The following is a 26,475-nucleotide window of genomic DNA, read 5'->3' on the forward strand; positions in this document are numbered from 1 at the left end:
GAGAGGTGCCCCTGTCCCATCTTCTGGGCAGCAGCAGCTCCTTCTGGCCACATGAAGGAGAGACAGAAGGGGAAGCCGGCCATCACCTTGCTTCGGCTTCCCTAGGCAATGTGCTCTTTGAAGGGAGGGAGGGGCAGTCCGTCTGACTAGAGCCTCCATGGAATAGCTCGAGGAGGGGGAGGGCATGAGAGAAGAGATGTGCTCAGGGCCACACAGATGTGCCCATCTCCGCCCTTTCATGCTCAGCCCTTGGCAGCTCGGCAAGCCGTGTGTGTGCCACCTGAACACTGTCCCCCAGCCCTCCTGTGTTCCTGTTGCAGGAGGAACAGACCAAGCCCAGTGGGAAGACATAACGGGGACGACCAAGCTCGTGTATGCCAACGAGTGTGCCGCCTTCACCACCAACGTCTCTGCCAGGTGAGCCCAGAAACCCCGGGCCCTGCACCGAGTGGTCAGCGCTGCCCTGATCATGGCTTATCCCCAGGCCTTGACCTGCCCACCCCGTGCTTAGGGCCCCCCGTTTCCCCTTTCCACACAGAAGCCCCCACCCTGACCACCAGGCTTTCTAGAGCAGCCATCCCCATGGCTTATGGGCTCCTTCTGTTTGGACAGACATGAAGCGCTCCATCTGGCCCATAGAAACGTGCTTATAATCAGCCCTCTCTTTTTAGGTTTTGGCTGTCAGACTGTCCTCGCACTGCTGAAGCTGTGAACTTCGCCACCCTGCTGTACAAGGAGCTCACTGCGGTGCCCTACATGGCCAAGTTCGTCATTTTTGCCAAGATGAATGACCCCCGGGAAGGGCGTCTGCGCTGCTACTGCATGACAGACGATAAAGTGGACAAGACCCTGGAGCAGCATGAGAACTTCATTGAGGTGGCTCGGAGCAGGGACATAGAGGTACCGTGGCTGGACGTAGTGTGAAAGTGCTTGACTAGCATCATCTCCCTTGATCCTCATACCCGCGTGTGCTTTTATCATCCCCAGTTTACAGATGTGGGCACTGAGGCTGAGAGAGGTTAAGTAGTCTGCCCAAGGTCACATGACTAAGTAGAGGGTAGAGAAAAGATTTGTCCAAGTAGTCTGACACCAGAGCCCACAGTTTAACCCACTATGCCAGGGTTCTGGGGACGCCCCGATGCGGCAGGGAGGGCGGCTGGACAAATGAGGTGAGGAACAGGGACTAGATTTGAACCTATTACTGACCCTAGGAGACTCATCATGTTAAGACAAGTAAGAAGCCAGGACCTTTCCAAAAGTCTGGCCTTGGAGTCTGTTCTGAGCCTTCTTGGGGGCTGAGGGCCCAGAAGGAAAAGCACAAGGCCGGAACTATGGAGCCCTACCCCTAATCCTGATTCAAGGACAAACTAGACAAAGGACTTACTCTCTTTGGGCCTCAATTTCCTTACTTATCAAATGGCGTCATGATAACTTCTCAGTCGAAAGCATTATATACACAATAGGGATTCTTATAATAATGGGTGAGATTATGCTATAACATGGTCCTTCTAACACTTCTCATAAACTAAACGTTGCAGAACAAGTGTGAAAAGAGATTCAGCTTTTGGGGGGAAGCCATATTTTGATACTTCAGTGGAGTTCTAGAGTACTCTGATAGCAACCCTGATCAGCCACCCAGGGATAGGTAAAGATTCCTGCTTGTTGTAAAATCCTCTGAAGTAAGAGGGCACCTGGGTGGCTCAGTTGGTTGAGTGTCCAACTTTGGGTCAGGTCATGATTTCTCAGTCCATGAGTTCAATCCCCACGTCGGGCTCTGTGCTGACAGCTCAGAGCCTGGACCCTGCTTCGGATTCTGTGTCTCTCTGCCCCTCCCCCGCTCATGCTCTGCCTCTCTCTCTCTCTCTCTCTCTCTCTCAAAAATAAATAAACATTTAAAAAAATTCCTCTGATGTAAGGAAGCATGCCTCCCTCATTTCAGCCTTGGGAACAAAACCTTTTTCAACGTTTATTTATTTTTGGGACAGAGAGAGACAGAGCATGAACGGGGGAGGGGCAGAGAGAGAGGGAGACACAGAATCGGAAACAGGCTCCAGGCTCTGAGCCATCAGCCCAGAGCCTGACGCGGGGCTCGAACTCACGGACCGTGAGATCGTCACCTGGCTGAAGTCGGACGCTTAACCGACTGCGCCACCCAGGCGCCCCCGGGAACAAAACCTTTTTCAAAACAAATGGCGGGTTGTGTCTCATGCTGTAGAATGAGTATGATCTGGCAAAGAGATGACCAAAGCTGAAGGCAGGACATGACATTTGCTTTTCTCCTACAGGTTTTGGAAGGAATGCCCCTTTTCGCGGAACTCTTTGGGAACCTGGTGCCCGTCAAAAAAGCTGCCCAGCAACGGAGTTTCCTCTTCCAGTCGTTTCGGGAGAACCGTTTGGCCATACCTGTAAAGGTGCCAATCTCTCCTCTGGGTCTACAAGGTTCTGGGAGGCAGAAGTCTCTAAGCCAACCAGCCTGGTGGCCTCTGGAACAGCACCCCCCCGAATCTTGCTTTTGTGTGATTGAATTTAGGTGAGGGACAGCAGTCGAGAACCAGCAGGGTCCTTGTCATTTCTGCGCAAGGCGATGAAGTATGAGGACACCCAGCACATTCTCTGTCACCTGAACATCACCATGCCCCCCTGTACCAAGGTGAGCTGCCCTCCGATGAGGACCCTCACCAGAGATGGGGTTCCCTGAGGAGGTCCCGAAACAGACGCAAGGTCGCGTGCTTCCCAAGGACCTCTTACCATCACAAAGCAGCCTTTGAAGGCTCTTTGCCGTCTTCTGGACAGTTGATGGTGGCCTGGCAGGGAGAGTGTGCCCTGGCCCTTTCTGCAAAGCTAGGACCAGATGCCAGTGTCAGACAGTGGTCTGCATGTTCTTACTGTGGGCCTTGAGCCCTCTAGGATGTTCCTTCTTGAAGGCTAGAAGGAGCCCAAAAGATGTCTACCTGAGTACCCCTCGTCTGGGCTCTCTGAGGCTTAGAACTGGGTGTCACATTGCTCAAGGTGACCCAGCTGTTTGATAGGCTTTTTCAGGCCTCCTTTTCATATACTTGCTTATCTTCCCCAGGGTGCCAGGCCCTCAGAGAAGGGAGCCCTGGTGTCTCAGCCACTGCAAACACCCAGATTTTTGAGCTCAGCAAAAGCGTCTTGACCAAGTATGTTGATTTATCCATACCTGTAAGAGCATCCGAGTCACCACTGCGCAAGGGACTTTGGAGGGATCATATGTCTCCATGTTCTTGTTGGTGTCGTTTGGCTGCTGCCATCGTTGTAATTGTCAGCCTTCCGTGCCCAACTAGGGAGAAAGCAAGGTTACATCCATATGTTGTGGCTCGATTTCTCTTTACTGTCTGGGGAGAGTATGAGTGCACTTCTCTTTCAAAAGAGGATTTCCTGCACCCAGAGCTAGCATCTGGGTGCTTCTCTGTAGGGCTGGAGTGCTAAGCCTCGGACTGGTGCCAAAAATAGGTCTTTTGAGTATAAAGGAACCCAGAAAGAAACACTGGTTTTTAAGTTCAAACCCCAGCTCCGCCACTCATTAGCTGAGCTGCCTTGGGCAAGTTACTTAACCCCTCTAGGCCTCAGTGTCCTCATGGATGAGATGGGAATAGTAATTGTACCTGCCCAGGGGCTGTTGTGTGCATCAAACAGGGCCTGTCATGTGGTAAAGGCCACGTGAGCTTGCCATTACTATTAGTGATAAAGTGTGTGACTCTCATCACTCCCTCTGGACCCCCACCTCTTCGCACACATCTGCTCTTTGTGTTGCGGCTCCAGAGACACAGACCTACTTACTGTTGGCCGGGATTGGCGTCATGCCCACCCCATAGCCCCCGGGCTCCGAGCACCTTCCCACCAAGGGGGTAACCCCAAGCCCAAAGCACCCTTTCCTCATCTTTCTTCTGCAGGGGAGCGGAGCTGATGACAGGAAGAGGACGTTGACTCCCCTGGCCCTGAGATACAGCATTCTCAGCGAATCGTCACTGGGTATGAACCCCTTTGTGATATGTGCTCACTGCCTTCCCAGGAGGTTGTGGGTCACATCACTCCCCCTCACTCCTGCAAGAGCTCTGTGTTGATGTGATTTCCTTAGCTTGTTATGAGCACAGCATGCGGAGCCTTTGGCCCTGGTCTCCACGGAATGCTTGCAGGCCAGCATACAGAGGTCCGCCGGGGGCCAGAACATCCATCTGAGGTCATTTACCCATACCTGCCCATTCTGTGTCCTGCCAAGGCTGCTAAATGAAACCCGATGCTTCTCCCAAGGTTTTCTCAGTGGGACCGACCGAGCAGATATGAAGATGGCTATTATATCAGAGCACCTTGGCCTCAGCTGGGCGGGTAAGTCGGGGACTTGGGGGCAAAAGGCACCTTGCCAGTCTACACGTACCCCTCCAGCTTCTTGCCTCTACCTCTTCCTACTGTCCTCGGTGCATCTGATGTGTGATTGTCTTGTGCAAGTCTGTTGCCCAAGCAGTGCCTTTGGGTATACCCATGGAAAGTAAGCTCCCACCCTCCTCCATTCCTGCCCGGTTTTTCTTTTTTTTCTGCCTGGGTTTACTTTATAAGAAAGAATTAACTTTTGAAATTACGAGAGACCTTAGAATTGATCTGGTTCACCTCATTTTACAGATGGGAAAATTGAGATCCAGCTGAATAGAGTGGCTCTAATTAGTGACAGAGCCCTGGAAAACCAGCCAACAAATAAGCACAGAAACAAAAAACTTTGTCTCTATGACTGCCTATCTCTTCCTCCCTGTACTCACATTGCCCTTTCTCAAAGGCTGAGGAAGGAAAGGAAGGAAAGGCTGTTGAAGGAAAGGAAGGAAGAAAAGGAGATGGCTCAAAATTGTTCACTTGTAACCTCTGGCTGTACCTGAGGTCTACCAGAAGTCCCACAACAAAAGGGTAGATCACATCTGAAGTGACACTGTGTGTGGGAAAATACAAGTGAAAGCTCAAAATGCGTTTTATTCAGTCACAGGACCTATAACTTAACCACCCCCCCCCCGCCTTGTTATGTTAGCTTTTATATGAATGGACTGCCTTTACTCAGTCACCCTGTGGAGAGGACTTCAGAGAAACTCAGAAGCCTTAGCAATAAGGCTTGCTGAAAGGCTCTGTGACAAAAATTTACAACAGAAATTCAGGAGCTGTTCGTTCTTAAGCCAAAACAGAATGCCTACTGCTGCTTCTTGGGGAGTGTGTGTGTGTGTGTACCTGTGCATTCTGATCCTTACCATCACTGTCCCCTCTGGTCTTCCTCATCCTTGAAATTAGACTCTGAGGCTGTTCTCCCTTCCAAAGCACCTGTGAGAAATAACAATAAAAATAATAAGAGGGTGGGGCACCTGGGTGACTCAGTCGGTTGAGCGTCCGACTTCAGCTCAGGTCATGACCTCATGGTCCACGGGTTTGAGCCCTGTGTCAGGCTCTGTGCTGACAGTTCTGAGCCTGGAGCCTGCTTCGGATTCTGTGTCTCCCTCTCTCCTGCCCCTCCCCCATTCATGCTCTGTCTCAGAAATAAATAAACATTAAAAAAATAATAATAACGGGAGGGAGAAAGCTAACATTCTGTGTTATTGCCTTGCATTTAGATGGGAGCTTATATTTTCATTTTAAATGTAATTAGTGCCTTTCCCTGAAGAAACGTAAATACAGAAAAGCATTCCCATGATAACTGCTTCCTGGTGGAAAGTTAGTGGCACAGACGGCACTGGAGTGGGCGTCCGCAGGCTCAGCCTGCTCCTGGCTCTGGTCTTAGCTTGTGCCATGACCTTGCATAAGCGTTAACCTTGCTGAGAGGCTCAGCCTTGTCCTCTAATAATATGTGAATTGACGAAAGAAAGGAAAGATATTCCTTCATTCGTTCATTCAATACCAAGTTTTTAAGCATTCCTATCCCTGCCCTATTTTCTGGATGTCGGAAGATGTAGGTGTCTGTGTTCCCCTAGTTGCTTCCTGGTAAGAAGGAATACCAAAACCCAGGGGGCACTGTTCCTTGATTCCCGGTACTCCCTGCCAGACGCAAGGCACAGCACCTGCTGGGGGGACCAGAGGCGGGCTCACACCCAGTCTTGCTTCTCTGCCTGCAGAGCTGGCTCGGGAGCTTCAGTTCAGCGTGGAAGACATCAACAGGATCCGTGTGGAAAACCCCAACTCCTTGCTGGAGCAGAGTGCAGCCTTGTTGAATCTCTGGGTCACCCGCGAAGGCAAAAACGCAAAGAGTCAGTACTGTTAAGCTAAGGAAGCGTCCTCTGTCCAAAGCCCATGCAGGACCTCCCCTTCACCAGAGCCTTTCTGCCTTCCAGCTCCAGTTGCTGTCTTTGCCTTGGAGCCAATCCCTTTTGCTGTCTCTGTCTCTCTGCCCCTCACACACACACCTGTCAGGGTCCTGGGGTCCTCGGGGAGTCCTATCATAAGAGGATAGGATGGTCTTGGCCTTGGCCTTTTTCCCATCCCCCGAATAAGACAAGAGCCACACCAGAACGAGATGACAGCACAGGTGTAGGGTGTGTGACTTCTCACTGAGTTTCTCAAACAAATGAGGACTGTCCTCTCAGAACAGAGCAAATCCTGCCTGATGCAGGAACATCTTTTCCTCCAACCTGGAGGGAAGATCCATCACCCTGTTTTCAGCCCTTTCTCAACTAAATTCCCATACTCAGAAACACTAAGAGGAAATTGGGTGTCTGCATTTGGATCTCAAATCAACTGGCGAGGACCAAGGATCTCAAAAGGACAGTATCCTCTTCTCCTCACTCTCATTTCTTGCAGAATTCCTCTCAGATTAGAAAAAAACAGTCTTCCCATGCTTTGCAGTTGACCACCCTTAGGGTTTGGAAAAGATCTGTCAGAGGATAACAAAAGCTTCCCTCCCACACCCCAGAGGCAGGTAGTTTTGATTCTGACAAAGGAGGGGTGCTGAGAAAACAAATCATCCCCCACTTCCCTCCCTTCTCTACACCCCACAACATTCCCACACTGTCTATGAGGATTGGAACCCCCTTGGCCAGCACCCCTTCTTCCCTTCTCCTCCTGCAGTGGACAATCTGTATGCAGCCCTGCGCAACATTGACCGGAGTGAGATCGTGAACATGCTGGAGGGCTCTGGCAGACAGAGCCGCAATCTGAAACCCGACCGGAGACACAGGGACCGGGACTACTCTTCGTCACCCTCCCAGATGAATGGTGAGTGTCTCCTGGAAGGAGGTAGGGCTGCGCTGGGCGCCACCTTCCAGGCACTAGCACAGGACACTTCCTGAAACCATCTTTCCCTTTGGTGGGAGGTTTGGTCTCCTCGAACTCCCTTCCTGGTGGTGCTGAGAGCAGAGGCAAGCAAGAGAGACGGGAGCACTCCTGTGCAGAGAGGCTCCCGGATGCTCCCCTAGGCTCCAGGCTCCTGCTGCAGTCCAGGGAAGAGCTGGAGTCACCGCTGCATGTTGCAGAGGCTCTACATGGTTCTGTGCCACCAGTGGCCCCACCTCTTGGGGCCTGTGTCCCCATCTGTAAAACAGTCAGTGGTAGAGAAGCAAAGGGCATGGAGATTCTGGCCCAAGATCTGATGTGGTGAAGCTGGCAGGTGTTTTAGAAGTCCTATGAGGCTAAGTGGGCTTCTTTCCTTTGAGTCTAGTCTCTCTGTTTCTCTCCCTCCCTTTTTTCTCACCCCATCTCTTTCCTCTCATCCTTTTTAATGCGCTTCAGCATGGCACAGACCCCCAGTGTGACCAGGCCCTAGGGGAGGAAGCCCGGAGGCCCCTGACCTTTGCCCCCAGTACCCACACAGCAGCCTCCTGTGCACCAGTGTCCTTGCAGCAGCAGTGAAATTAGCCACCTGCATGAAGGAGAGGGGATTGGGGGTCCCCCACCCCTTCCCCCTCACCTGCCCTCTCTCCAGCCACTGGGCACAGAAACAGCAGAGGCCCCGCTCTTTGGAGCTAATCCTCTTCTTTAGAGTCAGCAGGTTAGATCAGATTCCCAAGATTCCTTACAGACCTTGAAGAAACAATTTTAAGTCTATGAACTTTCTTCTTGTGGTGCCTAAATATGTCACCCTAGGCGGTGACATCGTGCTGTCTGTGCTTCCCAAGCGGCTAGTTTACTGGCCATCCCTGGCCACACACTCACGTGCATGCTGGGCAGGTGCCCGTGGCACGGTGGGGGGGACCTGCCATGAGCTGGTAAGTTCTAGGTCAGTCTGGGCAGGGGGCCTCCTTTTGCCAGGTGGGGCCTGTGCATGCCAAGCCCCTTACACGTTTCTCTCTCCCGTGTCCTGTGTCTCCTGAAACATGCTGGGTGCAGGGCTCCTCTGTTGATCACGTCCTGTCATCTTTCTCTTCTGCCTCTGACCTCACCTGGACCTCTAGTCCGCTCATTCTCTCGCACTGCCTATCTCCACTGTCTCCACCTCGGCCGGGTGTTCAGGAGCCGTCCGCCTCCACAGATGCATGTCGTGAAAGACTTCTAGCCCTTCCTCCCCACCAGTCTCATGGCCGTGTGCAAGGGCGTGTGGGTGCGCGTGCACGAGGGCCTGCGAGTGCCTGAGGAGTTGTCTCTCACTCTTCAGACCTGGCATAAAGGCTTCAAGGCCGTGGTCCCCTCCCATGTCCCTTGGGGACCTGGCCGGAGCATTGTGGGGACTGCTGAGTAGACCAGCTCCCTTTCACAGAGGGAGAAAGGGAGGGCAGTTGAGGAAATGCTGAAAGCTTCAGGAAATCCAAGTGACAAAATGCGTCTCCTTTTCTCTGTGATATCTGATCACTTGGTTGGGTTTCTTAATATTCCCAGTGCTGTTTCTATGAAGTCAAATCTGCAAGTTTTTGTTTCTCTGTGCCCCGGTTATGTACCTAGAGGACACAGGCCCGTAGAATTACATGAGTCTAAACAAGGAAGTTATGAGCATTAAAAATACGTTAAGAAGGTGGATCCCCTGTTAAGTGTTCTTACTGCAGTTAAAAAAAAGAATCTCCCACTGGCCACAGGACTTACAACTCCAGTCAGGCCTAGAGAGCCCAATGCCTAACCAGAGTTCAGAATCCCTCTGTGGGACTGACTGGGTCTCTACATGCTCTGTGACAGGTGGAAGGGGCTCTGTTTTAGTTGGTCTGCTCATTTAGCAAGTACTTTTTGAGCACCTACCACAGGCCAGGCGCTGGTCTAGGCAGGGGAGATAAATCAGTTCTCAAGCACACACACACAAATCTCCCTTAACGCCCTGCCCTCGTGGAACTTACCTTCTGTTTGGAGAGTCAAGCAACTGCATAACTTGTGAGGGAAGCATCTAAAGTGCTAGCAGGGGGCGGGAGCAGGAGCAGAGGTCAGAGGGCAACAGGAGGCCAGTTCTTACAGGCTACCCTAAGGACATTGGGTTTACTGGTAGCAAGCCGGAGAGCCACTGGAGGCCCTGGAGGGAAAGAGTAACATAATGTAACTTAAGTTTTCAAAGGATTCCTCTCCCTGCTTTGTTGATTTTTAGACCGTCACAAACTGAATGCTTCTGTGCTTCCTGGCTTCTCTGTGTGGCCCTGTCACCCCTTCAGAGACCCCCCTCCAACAGGTCTGCTGATGAACACAGGCTGTGTGCCCTGCGTGCATGCTCCCCACCATGGCCCAAGCAGACACTCATTAGCAGATGCCTAGCTCGGTCTACTCTTCCTTTTCTGGCACTAGAAATGGCTTCTATGTGTTTATCCTGCCCTCTTCTCTGTCCTGGGAAGACAGTTCTGGCCTGGAAAGAAGGAGCAGGAGGGACAAAAGGTAGAAGGGTAGGGAGGCAATAGCCTTCCATGGTTCCTCCAGTGTTCTCCTGGGCAGGGGCCCATGCTGGCTTGTCTGGGTGCCTGCCCAGCCCTCTGCACTGACGTCACAGCTGTACCTGGCCTTCTCTGCACCTGACCTCGCTTCTCTGCTTCTCTGAGCCTCCTGATGAAGCCATGGGGATGAAGGACAGTGCTTGAGTGCTCTGTGCTGTCAGGGAAACAGAAACTTGAGGTCTGTTTTCCTTCCTTCTTGACTCTTCCTGCCATATACACCTGGCTGGCCTGGTCAGAGCATAAGGGGGCTTAAGTTCAAAGGCCAGTTTTCTTCCCCTACACAAGAGGGAACTGCCCTGGGCCCTTGGGTAATATACATAAAGAAAAAAATTGCCTATAAAGCAAAAAAAAAAAAAAAAAAAAAAAAAAAAAAGAAAGAAAGAAAGAATGAATGAAAAAGATGTTTCTAAAAGAGAAATCAGATTTCTCATATAAAAGGAAAAAAATGGACATCTCACATCCACACTTGTCAGGTCCATTGGTTTGATAAATTGGACACATAATAATGTCTTCTTAGAAAGAAAATGTGTTTTACTTCTGTCAGCTCCTGATCACAACTAGTGAGTATGGCTTTTGTCTGAGGCCAGGTTGGCTGCCCCTCCTTGTCTAGCTGGCTACTAACATTAAATTATGAGGGTGATCATTATGTCTTGGTTAGCAGAGACCCAGCAGGATAACCTGAGATGGAGACTTAGGGAGGAACTGCTGGCCTGTGCTCTGCCCCAAAGCAGTATGTATAGTTGCCTCTTACCTGATTTCCCCAAAATGCAACTCTGGAGAGGAGAGCTCTAGACTGAAGGGTGGGCTGGTGGCTCCCATGTGGCAGAGCCATGTGTGACTGTGAGAAAGACAGGCACTTCTAAAATTCAACTAGGGGACACAGCAGACCTTATTATAGTCTGATCCATCCCAGATCTTGTGAGATAATCCTCATGACGATGTGCTCAGGCCTTATGAACATTGTTCTGACTTAATAGTAATCACCACTGGCACTGAGTATGACCATCTATGGTCTCAGATCCAAGCTTGTGAGGATGTGGATAGATCAGTGGGTGTCCTCTGGAGACTGAGAGGGAGAAGCAAGGCATACACCCTAAACATTATTACTAGAGGAGAGGCCCCAGAATAAAGAAAAGTCAGGAAGTCCTGGGAGCGGATGTGCATGCATTTTCTTCGTGGACACATTTCATTTGTGTGACATTCCATGAAGTGACCACCATGGAAGTTTTAAGGAGGATAAGTCCCAAAGGATACCCAAGAATGAGCCTCCAGTATTCTGTGGCCAGTAGAGCTACCCTCTCCTGGTCCTTATCAGGTCTTACTGAGATTCCCAAAAGTTACAGAATACTCACTTGGCTATTATTTGAGGGGCTATTTAAGATGCATTCCACTTCTGGGGTACCTGGCTGGCTCAATCAGTGGAGTGTGTGACTCTTGATCTCGGGGTCATGATTTCAAGCCCCACCGAGGGTGCTGAGGTTACTTAAATGAATTTTTAAAAAAGACGATGCATTCCACTGCTGGCCAAAATGAGGTATTAAGGACTGAATATACCCTCCTGCTTAAAACAGCCAAAAAAAAAAGGGGGGGCCAAATATAGGAAATAATGGTTTTCAAGACTTTAGACACAGTAAAAAAAAAGGCAGTGATCTATGGGACCTAGGAAATAATTGAGGGAAACTCTGTAATTGCTAGTTTCTAGGTCATGACATAGGGCAGAGAAATCCAAGAAGCTTCCCTGAGTTGAGGAGACATTGAGAATCCAGAGAGAAAGGAGCAGCTAGAGTTGCCAAGATATATATACAGTGCCAGAGAAAACATAGCTGCTTGAAGAATCCTGGAGCTCTTGAGAGGGTCCCCTGCAAGTTTTGGTTGAGTATTAATCAGCTATTCCTGACAGTCAGATGGATCATTCAGAAACATTGCATAGGAAACAAAAAAGGGCCTTACCTGGAAATGGAGAGTAACTAGTCCTACATTGATCAATGCTCCAGCCCTATCTAATCAACCTTGAAAGCAAACCTCAAAAGGATCAGACTGTTTCCAAGTTACTTAACTGCATAACAGAACAAAGCTCAAGAATGTTTATAGGAATACAGAAATATCCAACACCCACCAAGGTAAAATTTACAATGTCTGACATCCAGTTAAAGATTACCAGACATACAGAGAGACAGGAAAGTGTGACCCGTAATAAAGAGAAAATCAATCGACACTAACTCTAAACTGAAACAGCATACAAGAATGTTAAAACAGTTATTATAACTGTATTTAAGGTGTCCAAAAAGTTAAGGAGAGACAGAAAATATTTTTAAAAGATTCAAACCAGTCTTCTAGAGATGAAACTATAATGTGTAGGATGAAAAATACACTGAATGAGATTTGACATTACAGAAGAAAAGATTAAGGAATCTGACAACATAGCAATAAAAACTCTTCAAAATGAAACACAGAAAGAAAAGAATTTTTTTTAATCTTTATTTTTGAGAGAAAGAGACAGAGCATGAGCAGGGGAGGGGCGGACAGAGAGGGAGACACAGAATCCAAAGCAGCTCTGGGCTCTCAGCTTTCAGCACAGAGCCCGATGTGGACCTCAAACCCACGAACCATGAGATCATGACCCGAGCCGAAGCTGGATGCTCAACCAACTGAGCCACCCAAGTGCCCCAAGAAAAAAATTTTAAAGCATCAGTGAGCTATGGGACACTTTCAAGTGGCCTTATATATGTGGAAATAGTTTCCAACAGAGAATGGGTGAAAAAACATTTGAATAAATAAGGGTTGAAAAATGTCCAAATTTGTCAAAAACTAACTAATCCAAGATTACACAAATCCAAGAAGTTCAGTGAACCACATGTACAAGAAAAATGGACACAATGATGCCAAGGCATATTTTAAGCAAATTGGTGAAACTAGTGATAGAGAAAGTCTTGAAAGCAGCCAAAGAAAAAGGGACATATGAAAGAACAAAAGATAAGGATGACATCAGTGGTGCCTGGGTGGCTCAGTCAGTTGAGCATCTGACTCTTGATTTTGACCCAGGTCATGATCTCATGTTTGTGGGATTGAGACCTGTGTTGGACTTCATGCTGATGGCTTAGAGCCTGCTTGGGATTCTCTCCCTCCCTCTCTCTCTGCCCTTTCACTGCTCGCACTCTGTCTCTCAATAAATAAACGTAAAAAAGACTTTTTAAAAAGATAAGAATGACATCAAACTTCTTGTTGGAAACAATGCAAGTGCAAAGACAGTGGAGCAACATCTTTAAAGTAGACTAAATCTTTAAAGAGCATCTCTGACCTATAACTCTACGCCTAGCAAAAGTAGCTTTCAAAAATGAAAGCAAATTCATCCCCAGGAGACCCATGCTTCAAGCAATATTAAAAAAGAAACAATAGGGGCATGTGGGTGGCTCAGTCAGTTAAGCATCCATCCAGCTCTTGATCTTAACTCCGGTCTTGAGCTCAGGGTTGTGAGTTTGAGCCCCACATTGGGCTCCACCCTGGACATGAAGACTACTTTAAAAATAAATAAACAAATAAATAAATAAAATAATAAAAGTCTTTCAGGCCAAAGGAAAATGATATCAGACAGAAATATGGATCTACAAGAAGGAATTAACAATGCCAAAAACATTAACTGCAAGGATAAATACATAATTTTCTAATTAGTTACATTATTTCCTCATTATTGAAATCTCTTTAAAAGATAACTGTGTAAACAAAAATAACAATGATATAATGTTGGGTTCATAACACATGTGAAAGTGAAATGTATGACAACAATAGTACAAAAGTCAAAAAGTCAAGAGGGGAAAAATAGAAGTGTACTATTGTAAGGTGCTAATACTATATACCAAGTGGTATAATTTCACTTCAAAATAGACTATGATAGGTCAAGGATGTATATTATAAGCCTTAAAGCAACTATTTAAATAATAAAACAAAGAATTGTACCTAATAATTCATCCAAGTAGATCAGATGGAGTCATAATAAATTTCAATTAATTCAAAAGACATAAAGGAAGAAAAAAGAGAAGAACAGATGGGACAAAGAAAGTAGAAATTAGCAAGTAATAGATTTAAACCTAAACACATTTTTAAATAAAGTTTATTTATATATTTTGAGAGAGAGAACATGTGCACACAGGTGAGGGAGGGGCAGAGAGGGGGAGAAAGAGAATCCCAAGCAGGCTCCACACTGTCAGTGTAGAGCCCGACATGGGGCTTGATCTCATGAACCGCAAGATTACAACCTGAGCCACAATCAAGAGTTGGATGCATAACCAACTGAGTCACCCAGGCACCCCTAAACCTAACCATACTAACAATCTCATTAAGTGTAAATGGTCTGAATACCCCAATGAGAAGGCATAGATAGTCATAATGAATATATAGGTAAATCTCAACTATCCTCTTCAAACACAAAGTCCTTAAAAGGATGAGAAAAGATAAACTGTGCTAACACTAATCAAAAGACAACTGGAATGGCTGTATTAATATCAAACAAGTGGGTTTTAGAACAAAGAGTATTACCAGAGATGAAGAAAATAATTTCATAAGTAGTTCAAGCACATAACAATCCTAAATACTTATGTACCTAGTAAGATAGCTTTCAAATACATGAAGCAAAACCTGGGAAAACTGCAATGACAAGTAGACAAAACCACAGTTATAATGGAGACTTTAGTACCCCTGTCTTAATAATTGATAGAACAAGTAGAAAAATCAGTAAACATATAGAAGATTTGAAAAACACTACCATCCAGCATGACCTTTATTGCTGACAGTTATAAATATTCCACTCCATAACAGTAGCATGCATATTCTTTTCAGTTGCATCTGGAACTTACACTAACATGGACCATATTATAGACCATAAAGTAAGTCTTAGACTTAAAAGCATTTGAGGTATACAAAACATGTTCTCTGACCACAGTGAAATTAAATTAGAAAACAATAACAAAAAATCTGGAAAATCTTAAATATTTGGAAACCAAATAATACACTTCTAAATAACTCATGGGTCAAACAAGAGAGTAAAAGAGAAATTAGAACATATTCTGAAATGAATGTAAAGAAAAACACAAGGTATCAAAATTTATAGGATTCCAGTTCTTGTGTGTTGGACTCAGCCTATCAATAGCTAATATTGTGGCTGGACCGGCCCATGTGGTTCTTGTTATGACTGCAAGATACCTGTTAGCAATAACCACCAGGAAACTTCAGGGGGAAAAAATTTATTAGTTACAGAACCTGAAAATTACACAGCATACTTAGGGCCACACAGCACAGTTGTCAGGGGAAAAAAAGAGAGAAGAGAACAAGCTCAGGGCTAGGGTTCTCTATTTAGGGGGTTGAAAGTGGAGGCCTAGGGTTTCATGGGCTCACTCTTTATTGGTAAATTTAAAACATAAGAGTGGGAATTTAAAGCATGAGAAAAGAAAAATCAAGTGGCCCAAATGGTCAGTCATTGAAATCAACTGAGGTCTCCATAACAAGGGAGATTCAGTGGGGAAGGGTGGCCTGGCCCTTTATCTAGTCATGTGGTTGGCAATGTGTTTATTTGAGGTAGCCATCTTTGAAGGGGAAATATAGGCAATCAAAGCTTAGGTCAGACACTTGCATTATAAAAAGGAAAAAAAAAAAAAGGAAACAAAACCCACCAGTCAGGGCTTATCCTACACCAGTAAGGCAGTACTTAGGGGGGAATTTATGTCACTAACTGTCCACAAAAGAAAGGAGAAACATTCTCAAATCAATGACCTCAGCTTCTACCTTAAGACATTAGAAAGAGGGGCGCCTGGGTGGCGCAGTCGGTTAAGCGTCCGACTTCAGCCAGGTCACGATCTCGCTGTCCGTGAGTTCGAGCCCCGCGTCAGGCTCTGGGCTGATGGCTCGGAGCCTGGAGCCTGTTTCCGATTCTGTGTCTCCCTCTCTCTCTGCCCCTCCCCGTTCATGCTCTCTCTCTGTCCCAAAAATAAATAAACGTTGAAAAAAAAATTAAAAAAAAAAAAAGACATTAGAAAGAGAAGAACAAATTAAACCCAAAATGACCAGAAGAAAGGAAATAATAAAGGTCAGAGTAGATATCTCTGAAACTGAAAACAGAAAACAAACAAAAAACTAGGGAAAATCAATAAAATCAAACGTTGGTTCTTTGAAAAGATTGATAAAATTGACAGACCTTTAGCCAAACTGGTTAAGAAAAAGAGAAGACAAAAATTACCAATATCAGGAATAAGAGAGGTCATGTCACTACAAATTCTATAGATAGTAAAAAGATGATAAGGGATGGTTATGACAGTTTTATGCCAATAACTGAAAGCATAGATGAAATTGACAAATCTTTGAAAGATATGTTATCAAAGCTCATAGAAAGAAATAGGTGACCCTAATAGCCCTATATATATTAAACTAAATTAATACTTAAAATTTCTACAAAGAAAACAGCAAGCCTAGATGGCATCACTGGTAAAATCCACCAAACATCTAAGGAAGAAATAATTCATGTAGAAAATGTAAAAGAATATAATACTTGCCCACTCATTCTATGAGGCCAGCATTACTGTAATATTAGGGGGGGAAATATTATTAGAAAGCTATAGACCAATATCCTTCATGAACATTTATGCAAAAAATTTAAATTTTATCAAGTCAAATCCAACAGGATATGTAAAAGGATAATACATTATGACCAAGTGGGGTTTATCCAAGGAATGCAAGGGTGGTTTAACATTCTAAGATATATCAATATCTGCTTCTCCATGTAATGAGCTTGGAAGCTGCCACTCTGTATGTACTAATAAGTAAGAAGCTGAATAGACTGAAACATCAATTCTTCTAGGATCTGTAAGAGAGGTAAGGGCACAAGGCAAATTTGCTGCCCCCAAAACTGGAGAGTCTGACGGGGGGATATGGAGAATATGAATTTACCAGAGCAGGGACTCATGAGTGGAAACCACCTCAGGAGCCCATGCTGGGGTAGGAAAACCAGAACTATAACTGACAAATTGCTGGAGGCTCAGTGTAGACAACTCTGAGAGTTTAAAAACTTCAGGGGGACTTGGTCTGGGGTGGGGGGCGGTGCATAATTTTGTGAGATTTACCTCCAGGAGTTTCAACCAGTTTCCCACAATAAATTATCAGGAAAATCCCCTTGTGCTTCCAGCAGGGGGAGGAGAAAAGGAACTATTTTTAATTATGCCAGAGCACTGTTGTTCTTAACAAGGCCTGCCTTCAGAGGAAACTACTTAAGGAGAGCTTAACACCCTGGGGTTACTCTTAGAGCCTAACTGATCTGGGGGGAGGGAACTACCCAACTCCAGTCAGCTAGCCTTCCTCTTGGAAGAAAGAAAATAAAATACCTAACTCCAGCCCATGCTAGCCATCTTTTCCCATCTAAAGTAAAGGGAAATTTTTGTAATACTTGTCAAGTTCACAGTCCAGAGGCATAGGCTTACTAAAGGTCTGAGGCTTAATCATAGGACTATAGAATGCTTCCCCTTCCCCCACACTTCACCACTGCATTACTAAAGGCCTATTTACAGCAGTTCCTTTATCCAGGATATCATATCTGGATTTCAAGGAAAAGGTGTAAGATGTACTAAAAGGCAAAAAAAACCACAGTTTGAAGAGACAGAGCAAGCGTTAGAACCAGACATGGCAAGGGGTGTTGGAATTACCAGACTGGGAATTTAAAACAACTATGATTGGGGTGCCTGGGTGGCTCAGTCGATTAAGTGTCTGACTTTGGCTTAGGTCATGATCTTATGGTACGTGAGTTCAAACCCTGTGTCAGGCTCTGGGCAGACAGCTCAGAGCTAGGAACCTGCTTCACATTCTGTGTCTCCCTTTCTCTCTGCCCTCCCCTGCTCATGCTCTATCTCTCTCTCAAAAAAAATAAGTAAACATTTTTAAAAATAGGAAAAACCCCTGTGATGAATATGCTAGAGCTCTAATGGGTAAAGTAGACAGCATGTAGGAACAGATGGGCTGAATGATGGAAATCCTAAAAAAGAACCAGCAAGAAATACTAGAGATAGCACTGTAACAGAAATGAAGAATGCCTTTGATGGGCTTACTAGTGCACTGGACACAGCTGAGGAAAGGATCTCCGAGCTTGAGGCTCTGTCAACAGGAACCTCCAAAACCAAAAAGTAAAGAGAACAACGACAAAAAAAAAAAAAAAAGAATAGAATATACAAGGAGTTTGGGGCAACTACAGAAGGTATAACATATGTATAATGGCAATACCAGATGGGGAAGAAAGAAAGGAATGAATAAATATTTGAAAAAATAATAATGACTGAGAATTTACCCCAAATTAGTATCAGACACCAACCCACAGATCCAGAAAGCTCAGAGAATACAGTAGGATAAATGCCCAAAACTATACTTTTCAACCTCATTTTCAAATCACACAAAGTCAAAGAGAAAGGAAAAAAATTCTGAGGGGGGGGGGGATAGTGAAAAAAACCACCTTACCTATAAAGGAACAAAGATAATATTACATCTGACTTCTCCTAGAAGCCATGCAGACAAGAAGACAGTGGAGTGAAATATTTAGTGTTGAGAGAAAAAACACCAACATAGAATTCTGTATCCTATAAAATTATACTTCAAAAGTGAAAGAGAAATAGACTTCCCAGACAACCAAAAATTGAGGGAATTTGTTGCCAGCAGACCTGTCTTGCAAAAAGTATTAAAAGAAGTTCTTTAGAGAGAAGGAAAACAATATAGGTGAGAAACCTGAACGTACATAAAGTTAGGAAGAGCATCAAAGAAAGATTAAGTGAAAATTAAATAAAAATTTAAGTTTTCTTGCTCTTAGTTGATCTACAGTTTGTTTAATAGCAATAATGTATTCAATTATGTATGCTTCTGTACGTATCTTATGCATGTACACATACACACACGCACATATATATGTGCTTTTACATAAGTGAAATGAACAACAAGTGATAGCACAGCAATGGTAGAAGGGATGAGAGGGAGGAATTAATATCATTTTGTTGTAAGGAACTCACACTACCTGTGCTATACTGCTATTTGAAAGTGGACTATAGAAGTGTATATTGCAAATTCTAGGACAACCACTAAAAAATTTTTTAAAGAAGCATAAATAATATGCTAAGAAAGGAGAAAAGATAGAATAATAGAAAATGCTCAATTAAAACCACAAAAGGCAGAAAAAGAGTAGAAGACAAAAATAGGAACAAAGAACAAGGGCAACAAATAGAAAACAGTAATATGATAGATATTAATCCAACTATCAGTAAACACTTTGAGAGTTAGTGGTCTAAGTGTACCAATTAAAATACTGTGAGAATGGATCAAAAAATACATCTTGTCTACATGAAACCCACTTTAAATATAAAGACACATGTAGATTAAAAGTAAATACATGGGGGCGCCTGGGTGGCGCAGTCGGTTAAGTGTCCGACTTCAGCCAGGTCACGATCTTGCCGTCCGTGAGTTCGAGCCCCGCGTCGGGCTCTGGGCTGATGGCTCAGAGCCTGGAGCCTGCTTCCGATTCTGTGTCTCCCTCTCTCTCTGCCCCTCCCCCGTTCATGCTCTGTCTCTCTCTGTCCCAAAAATAAATAAACGTTGAAAAAAAAAATTTTTAAAGTAAATACATGGACAAAAATACATCATGTTAACACTAATCAAAAGAGTGTAGGAGAAGCTAGATTAATTTCATACAGAGCAGACTTCAAAGCAAAGAAAATTATCAGAGATAATGAAGAGCATTACATAATGATAAAGGGATCAATTCTCCAAGAAGACCTAATAATCCTTAACATGTATGTGCCTAACAACAGAGCATCAAACTATGAGAGGCAAAAACTGAGAGAGCAAGAAGGAGAAATAGATGAATCCACTATCAGAGTTGGAAACTTCAACAACCCTGTATCAGAAATGGACAGACCCAGTAGGCAGAAAATTGGTCAACACCACCATCATCAGCTGGATGTAACTGGCATCTGTAGACTACTTCATCCAACAACAGCAGAATACACATTCTCCTCAAGCTCACATGGTACATTCACCAAAGTAGGCCATAATCTGGGCCATAAAACACACCTTAACAAATTTAAAAGAATATAAATGACAAATCAATGTAATTCATCAGATTAATAAACTAAAAAAGAAAAAGTATATGATTACAATAGATGCAGAAAAAGTATTTAACAATTCCAACATACATTCCTTGTTAGAAAACAAACAAAAAGCTCCTAGCAAAGTAGGAATAGAAAGGAATTCATTCAACCTGATAAATCATATCTATAAAAAACCTAAAGCTAACATTACATTAATGGTAAGAGACTCAATGCTTATGAATTGATGAACTGAATGTTACGTAGTAATAAGACAATGATGCCTACTCTCACTGCTTTTGTTCAACATTAGGGATGCTAACCTCTTTGGCCTCAGCCACAGCAACTTCTTACTAGATATGTCTCCAGAGGCAAGGGAAATAAAAGCAAACATGAACTATTGGGACCTCCTCAAGATAAAAACTTCTGCATAGCAAAGGAAATAACCAACAGAGCTAAAAGGCAACCAAATGGAAATGGGAGATGATATTTGCAAATGACATATCAGATAAAGGGTTAGTATCCAAAATCTATATAGAACTTATCAAACCCACACCTGAAAAAACAAATAATCCAGTGAAGAAATGAGCAAAAGACGGGAACAGACACTTTTCCAAAGAAGACATCCAGATGGCTCACAGACACATGAAAAGATGCTCAACATCACTCATCATCAGGAAAATACAAATCAAAACCACAATGAGATACCACCTCACACCTGTCAGAATGGCTAAAATTAACAACTCAGGAAACAACAGATGTTGGCAAGGATGCAGAGAAAGAGGAACACTTTTGCACTGCTGGTGGGAATGCAATCTGGTGCAGCCACTCTGGAAAACGGTATGGAGGTTTCTCAAAAAATTAAAAATAGAGCTTCCCTATGACTCAGCAATGGCACTACCGGGTTTTTATCCAAAAGATACAAAAATGCTGAATTGAAGGGTCATATGCATCCCAATGTTTATAGCAGTATCATCAACAATAGCCAAATTATGGAAAGAGCCCAAATTTCCATCGACTGATGAATGGATAAAGAAGATGTGGTACACATACACACACACACACACACACACGAATATTATTCGGTGATGAAAAAAATGAAATCTTGCCATTTGCAACAATGTGGATAGAGCTAGAATGTATTATGTTAAACAAAACAAGTCAGAGAAAGATAAATATATGATTCAGAGAAATTGTATTTTTCAGACAAAAATAAATATATGTGGAATTTAAGAAACAAAATAGATGAACATAGGAGAAGGAAAGGAAAAATAATATAAAAACAAGGAGGCAAACCATAGGAGACTCTTAAAATACAAAGAACAAACTGAGGGTTGCTTGAGGGGTGTTGGGTGGGGGGATGAGATAAATGGGTGATGGACATTAAGGAGGGCATTTGTTGGGATGAGCACTGGGTATTATATGCAAGCAATGAATCACTAAATTCTACTCCTGAAACCATTATTGCACTATATGTTAACTAACTTGGATTTAAGTAAAATTTTAAAAAAATACAGATGCTAGCCAGTACAATAAGCAAGAGAAATATAAAGCAACCAGATTGGAAAGATAGAAGTAAACTGTCTCTATTCACAGACAATAAGATCACCAATATAAAAAATCTAATGGCATCTACAAAAAGTGATTAATAAGTGTGTTTAGTAAGGTTGCAGGATACAAGTTCAGTATCTAAAATCAATTGAATTTCTATATTCTTTATCCTAGCAGTGAACAATTTTAAATTGAAATTTTGAAAAGAATATCATTTACAATAACATTGAAAACATTGAAATACTTGGAGAAAAATCTGATAAAATGAAAGACTTATGCATTGGAAACTACAAAACATTGCTGAAAGCAGTTGAAGAAGACCTAAATACATGTAGAGGTGCACCTTGTTAATGGGTCAGAAGACTTGATATTGTCAGTTCTCCTTTAACGGATCTGTATGTTTGATGCAATCCCGATCAAAACCCCTGTAGGCTTTTTTTGTAAACAAAGTCGTTCTAAAATTCGTATGTAAAGGACCTAGAATATCCAAGACAACTTTGAAAATGAACAAAATTGGAGGACTCACACTACCTGACTTCAAGACTCATTACAAAGCTACAGTAATTATTACAGTTGTGGTACTGTCATAAAGATGAATGAATTAGTGGAACAGAATGGAGTCCAGAAACAGATCCATATATATATATATATGAACAACTGATTTTCAACAAAAGTACAAAGGCAGTTTGGTGGATAAAGGATAATTTTTACAAGTGGGGCTGGAACAATTGGATATTCATAAGCAAAAATGAACTTGGGTTCCTACCTTGCATCAGCATATACAAAATTTAACTCAAAAAGGATGGTAGACTAAATGTAAAACTGAACATAAAAACTTCTAAAAATAAACATAGAACTATAAAACTTCTAGAAGAAAACATGAAAGAAAACCTTAGAAATCTCGGGCAAGGCAAAGATTTCTTAGCCCCAACTCCATAAGTACAATCTGTAAAAGAACAAATTGGTAAATTGGGCTTCATCAGAAACAAAAACCTCCTTTTCAAAATACACTATTGTGAAAGTGAAAAGATAAGCTACGGTTTGGGAAAAAATACTGGAAATAATCATCTGATATAAGACTTGTATCCAGAATATGTAAAGAACTCTCAAAACTCAATAAGAAAACAAACAACCCAGTTTTTAGCAGAGCAGATTTGAACAGTTAACCCCGAAGATACAAAGATGGCAAAGAAACACATAAAAAGGTGTTCAACACTAATACCCATTAGGGAAATACAAGGAGATACCACTACACCCCTGTCAGAATGGCTAAAATGAAAAAGGTTGAGCATACCAGGTGTCACTGAGGATAGGGAGGAACTGGCACTCTCATAACATTGCTGGTGGGAATGTAAAATGAAACAGCCAATTTGGAAAGCACTTTTGTTTCTTAAGACGTTAAAGTACACCTATCATATGATCCAGCCACGCTACTCCTAGGTGTGTATCCTAAAGAAACAAAGCATATGTTCACATAGACAAGCAGCTTTATTTGTAACAGCCCCGGACTGGAAGCAACTCAAATGTCGATTAATAGGTAAATGAATAAACTGTGGTGCATCTAATGGAATACAGCTCAGCAGTAACAATGGATAAATCATCAATACATCCAACAGCAAGGATGATACCCAAATAGGCCAAGTGAAAGAAGCCAGATTAAAAAAAAAAGTACATACTGTCTAATCCATTATGTCTAATACATAAATGGATTTATGTAAAGTTCTGGGAAATGCAAACTAATGTATAGTGTCAGAAAGCAGATCAGTGGTTACCTGGGAACACGGACACAGAAGGAAGGATTATAAAGCATGAAGACACCTTTCAAGGGTGATGAATATCCCTCTTTTCATTGTGGTGATGGTTTCATGAAACTCATCAAATTATCTGCTTTAAATATGCGCACTTACTGTATGTCAACTATACCTCAATAAACCAATTTTAAAAGATACTAATGGCAAAATCTAGTAGACCAGACCACTCTTACTATGTGCCCTGAGCTAGTTGCTGTACCTCTAGTTCCCTAATCTATAAAGTAGGAGTGATATTGCCTTACTCGTAGGGTTGTTGTGACAATTAAAAATAACATATTTGATATGTTCTATACAAAATGGATGCTCAATTAGTAACTGCAATAATACGATAATGCCTTCAAGAATAAGAAGAGAATAATCACTTGACTCTAAAATGTTCGGCTCACATATATTCCAGAGAGATTACTGTGGATGGTTTGAAGGCCCTTGGCCCTGGTTTCCCAATGGGTCATGGTTTCACATACAGTCACTTTGACTTAACATGGGAAGATCTGTTCTGCCCATTTTTCCTACTTTCCCACCTCCTCTTTGTTCCTCCTCTTTTGGCCAGAGCTGAAAGGGGAGTCCTTTAGTCTTGGCAAACGCAGCCCTGCCCTCCCAGCCACCCCACCACCTGATGGTCTCTTCGTCCTCCTTCTCATTTTGGGACCTGGAATCACATAGACTTGTAGAGATCGGTCAGCGAGAGAACTCTCCTGGGAAGATTAAGGGAGGCTGTATGTCAATCACACAGCATGGCTCCTGGCTCCTGGAACACATCTTTAAGTCAGCAGTTGTGGTTTGGCTAAATATGGCTGAGGTCATCCACTCTGGCTCCTGTACCCTCCTCACACTCTGGAGCGCTCTGGCCAACGGATTCCCAAGCCTGTTCTAAGAAAGTGGGAGGAGGAGGGAGACACCACCCCTGCCCTCAAAGGGTGTACAGTCCCATGACCCACCTCAGTGAGGGAACCTAGGATGGGCTCAGAGATTGCCAAAACAAGGTGAGCTGAAGTCTCAGGGAAAACGTCATGAAAAAAGAGGATGACGGGAGCCTGTCTTGTTTGTGTGCGTTGGTGTGTTTGTAATCCTCAGCCCTTCACACGGTACCTGGCACGTAAGCGGGCCTCAGTTCACACCTTTTGGTTGAACAAGTGAGTTAATGAGGAGAGCAGCAGATGGTATTGTGTCAAGTAGAGAAGAACTGGGAGAGCAGGAGCTGAGTTCCAGACTTGGGATAGGAGGGTCCATGTGGCCAGAAGAAAGGCCAGGCCCTGGGAAGAGCTGGATGTGGGGTGGTGAGGGGTGAATGGCGGGATGGAGAGTCAGGTTAGGGGCCTCTCTGGCACAAGGAGGTCCTTAGAGACGCTGTAGGGGCGGCCTCGCCCATCCCCAGGGGTCCTGCTCTAAACCCCGGTTCCCCAGACGAGCTGAGCTGACTGGAGAAGCTTGTGTTCCGGTCCCTTCTCCCACCCACAGATGGGTACCAGCTCTGAAGGGGAGGCAGAGGCCCTCTTTGCCCTATCCATGGACCCCCACTCCTGGCTGGAGGAGAGCAGAGGGGCCAACTGACAGAACGTGCCCTTTTAGCTCGCACTCAGATTCCTCATACACGTACACGTGCCACTCACCCAGGCTCCTAGTTGCTGCTGAACGTCAGGGAGCCAGTGCCAGAGCCAACCAGAAGACTAGCAGGGCCTCTTGTCTGAGCCAGTCTCAAGGAGCAGCCAGAGGAACAGGCTGTGGTGACCCTCAGGCCATGCATGCAGCGGCCTGAGCTGGCTGACTGCTGACCTGGAGCTGGTGTGAACTGAGCAGGGCCAGGAGCATCAGGGCAGATGTGCCGGGGCCTCCTGCTGCCCTCTGACCTGGCCTCCTATTTTGAATGCTTAGAACTCTCCCTTGTGCCACTTTAGAGCACTCAGCATTTCCAGAACCAGTCTGCAACTTGAGGAAAAGTTACTTCATCTGGAACCAAACGGTTTGCCATTTGACCAGCGCTCGGAGGGTGGGTGTTCGGTGCACCCCGTTAGACCCTCCAAGGCAGCTTGGTTATTGCCCCCAGACCTGGGTGGGCAGTACCCTCCCTTGAAGGTACATTCCTGACTGATACCCCAAGGACTGTGCTAAAGGAATGTTTCAAGCAAAGAAAGAGCAACATTTCTTTCTGCCCAGACATCAAGAAGTGGGCTTTCCTCTGGTTAGACAGATTGGAGCACAAATCCTTTGACTCAAGGCTTCTTGATCTAGCGCTCTGAACTGGACAAGAAAGAATTCCAATCTCTTCTCTTTGCCATTCAGCAAAGGATCCCTCGTCTCCACCCCCTACTTCCTGGCTGTCCCCCACAGAGCCTTGTTTCTCCTGCCCTGGTGCCCCGGGCAGCAGCCACAAGCCTGAGCATTGGACACGGAGCTTGGAAAGCCCCCTCCCCGGAATGTGCATGCATTTTCAATGGCTGTGCCTGTGTGTGTGTGTGTGTGTGTGTGTGTGCGCGCGCGCGCGTGCACGCGCACACGCACAGGCGTGTGCGTGTGTGTGGATTTGCACGTAAGTGTGTGTGACAAAAATCGCTTCTGGAGCATGTTGCCCTCTGTTTGCCCATCCAGGTTACTCCTCGCTGCAGGACGAGCTGCTGTCCCCTGCCTCCCTGCAGTACGCACTTCCCTCTCCGCTGCGTGCAGACCAGTACTGGAACGAGGTGGCCGTCATAGATGCCATCCCATTGGCGGCCACGGAGCATGACACCATGCTGGAGATGTCTGACATGCAGGTGTGGTCTGCGGGCCTCACACCCTCCCTGGTCACTGCTGAGGACTCCTCTCTGGAGTGCAGCAAGGCCGAGGACTCTGACGCCACCGGCCATGAGTGGAAGCTGGAAGGGGTGCTCTCCGAGGGACCCCAGGGCCCCATGCTGGGCTCTCTGGACCTTGTGGAGGATGACACAGTGGATTCAGATGCCACAAATGGCCTTATCGATTTGCTTGACCAGGAAGAAGGTCAGAGGTCAGAAGAGAAGCTGCCAGGTCATAAGAGTCAGGAGGACTCCACAGGTGTAGGTCAAGACTCAGAGAATGAAGTGTCTCTTGTTTCAGGCCAGCAGAGGGTGCAAGCCCACATCACAGAATCCCCCAGCGTGAGTCGGGTGATGGAGACCAGCCAGGACAGGTAAGGGCCGGGCTGCCATGACAGGATACGTTTCGTCTTCCTGGGGTTCGGGT

General features: G+C 44.9%; 1 protein-coding gene across 18 annotated transcripts in view; it reads left to right on the forward strand.

The window, feature by feature from the left end:
* ANK1 (ankyrin 1) overlaps window positions 1-26,475 on the forward strand; it is a 219,784-nt gene that overhangs the window by 175,801 nt on the left and 17,508 nt on the right. For 9 of the 18 annotated variants that reach the window (XM_043563226.1, XM_043563247.1, XM_043563271.1 and 6 more), the window contains 9 exons: window positions 321-417; window positions 672-900; window positions 2,286-2,411; window positions 2,531-2,650; window positions 3,915-3,993; window positions 4,273-4,347; window positions 6,102-6,233; window positions 7,051-7,197; window positions 25,864-26,422. In XM_043563226.1, the coding sequence (XP_043419161.1) occupies window positions 321-417; window positions 672-900; window positions 2,286-2,411; window positions 2,531-2,650; window positions 3,915-3,993; window positions 4,273-4,347; window positions 6,102-6,233; window positions 7,051-7,197; window positions 25,864-26,422 (1,564 nt within the window). Of the gene's footprint in view, window positions 1-320; window positions 418-671; window positions 901-2,285; window positions 2,412-2,530; window positions 2,651-3,914; window positions 3,994-4,272; window positions 4,348-6,101; window positions 6,234-7,050; window positions 7,198-9,481; window positions 9,563-25,863; window positions 26,423-26,475 lie in introns of all 18 variants that reach the window. The other 9 variants (XM_043563175.1, XM_043563216.1, XM_043563165.1 and 6 more) reach the window with 2 other exon arrangements.

Source organism: Prionailurus bengalensis, chromosome B1 (genome assembly GCF_016509475.1).
Source record: "Prionailurus bengalensis isolate Pbe53 chromosome B1, Fcat_Pben_1.1_paternal_pri, whole genome shotgun sequence".
Lineage (NCBI taxonomy): Eukaryota > Metazoa > Chordata > Mammalia > Carnivora > Felidae > Prionailurus > Prionailurus bengalensis.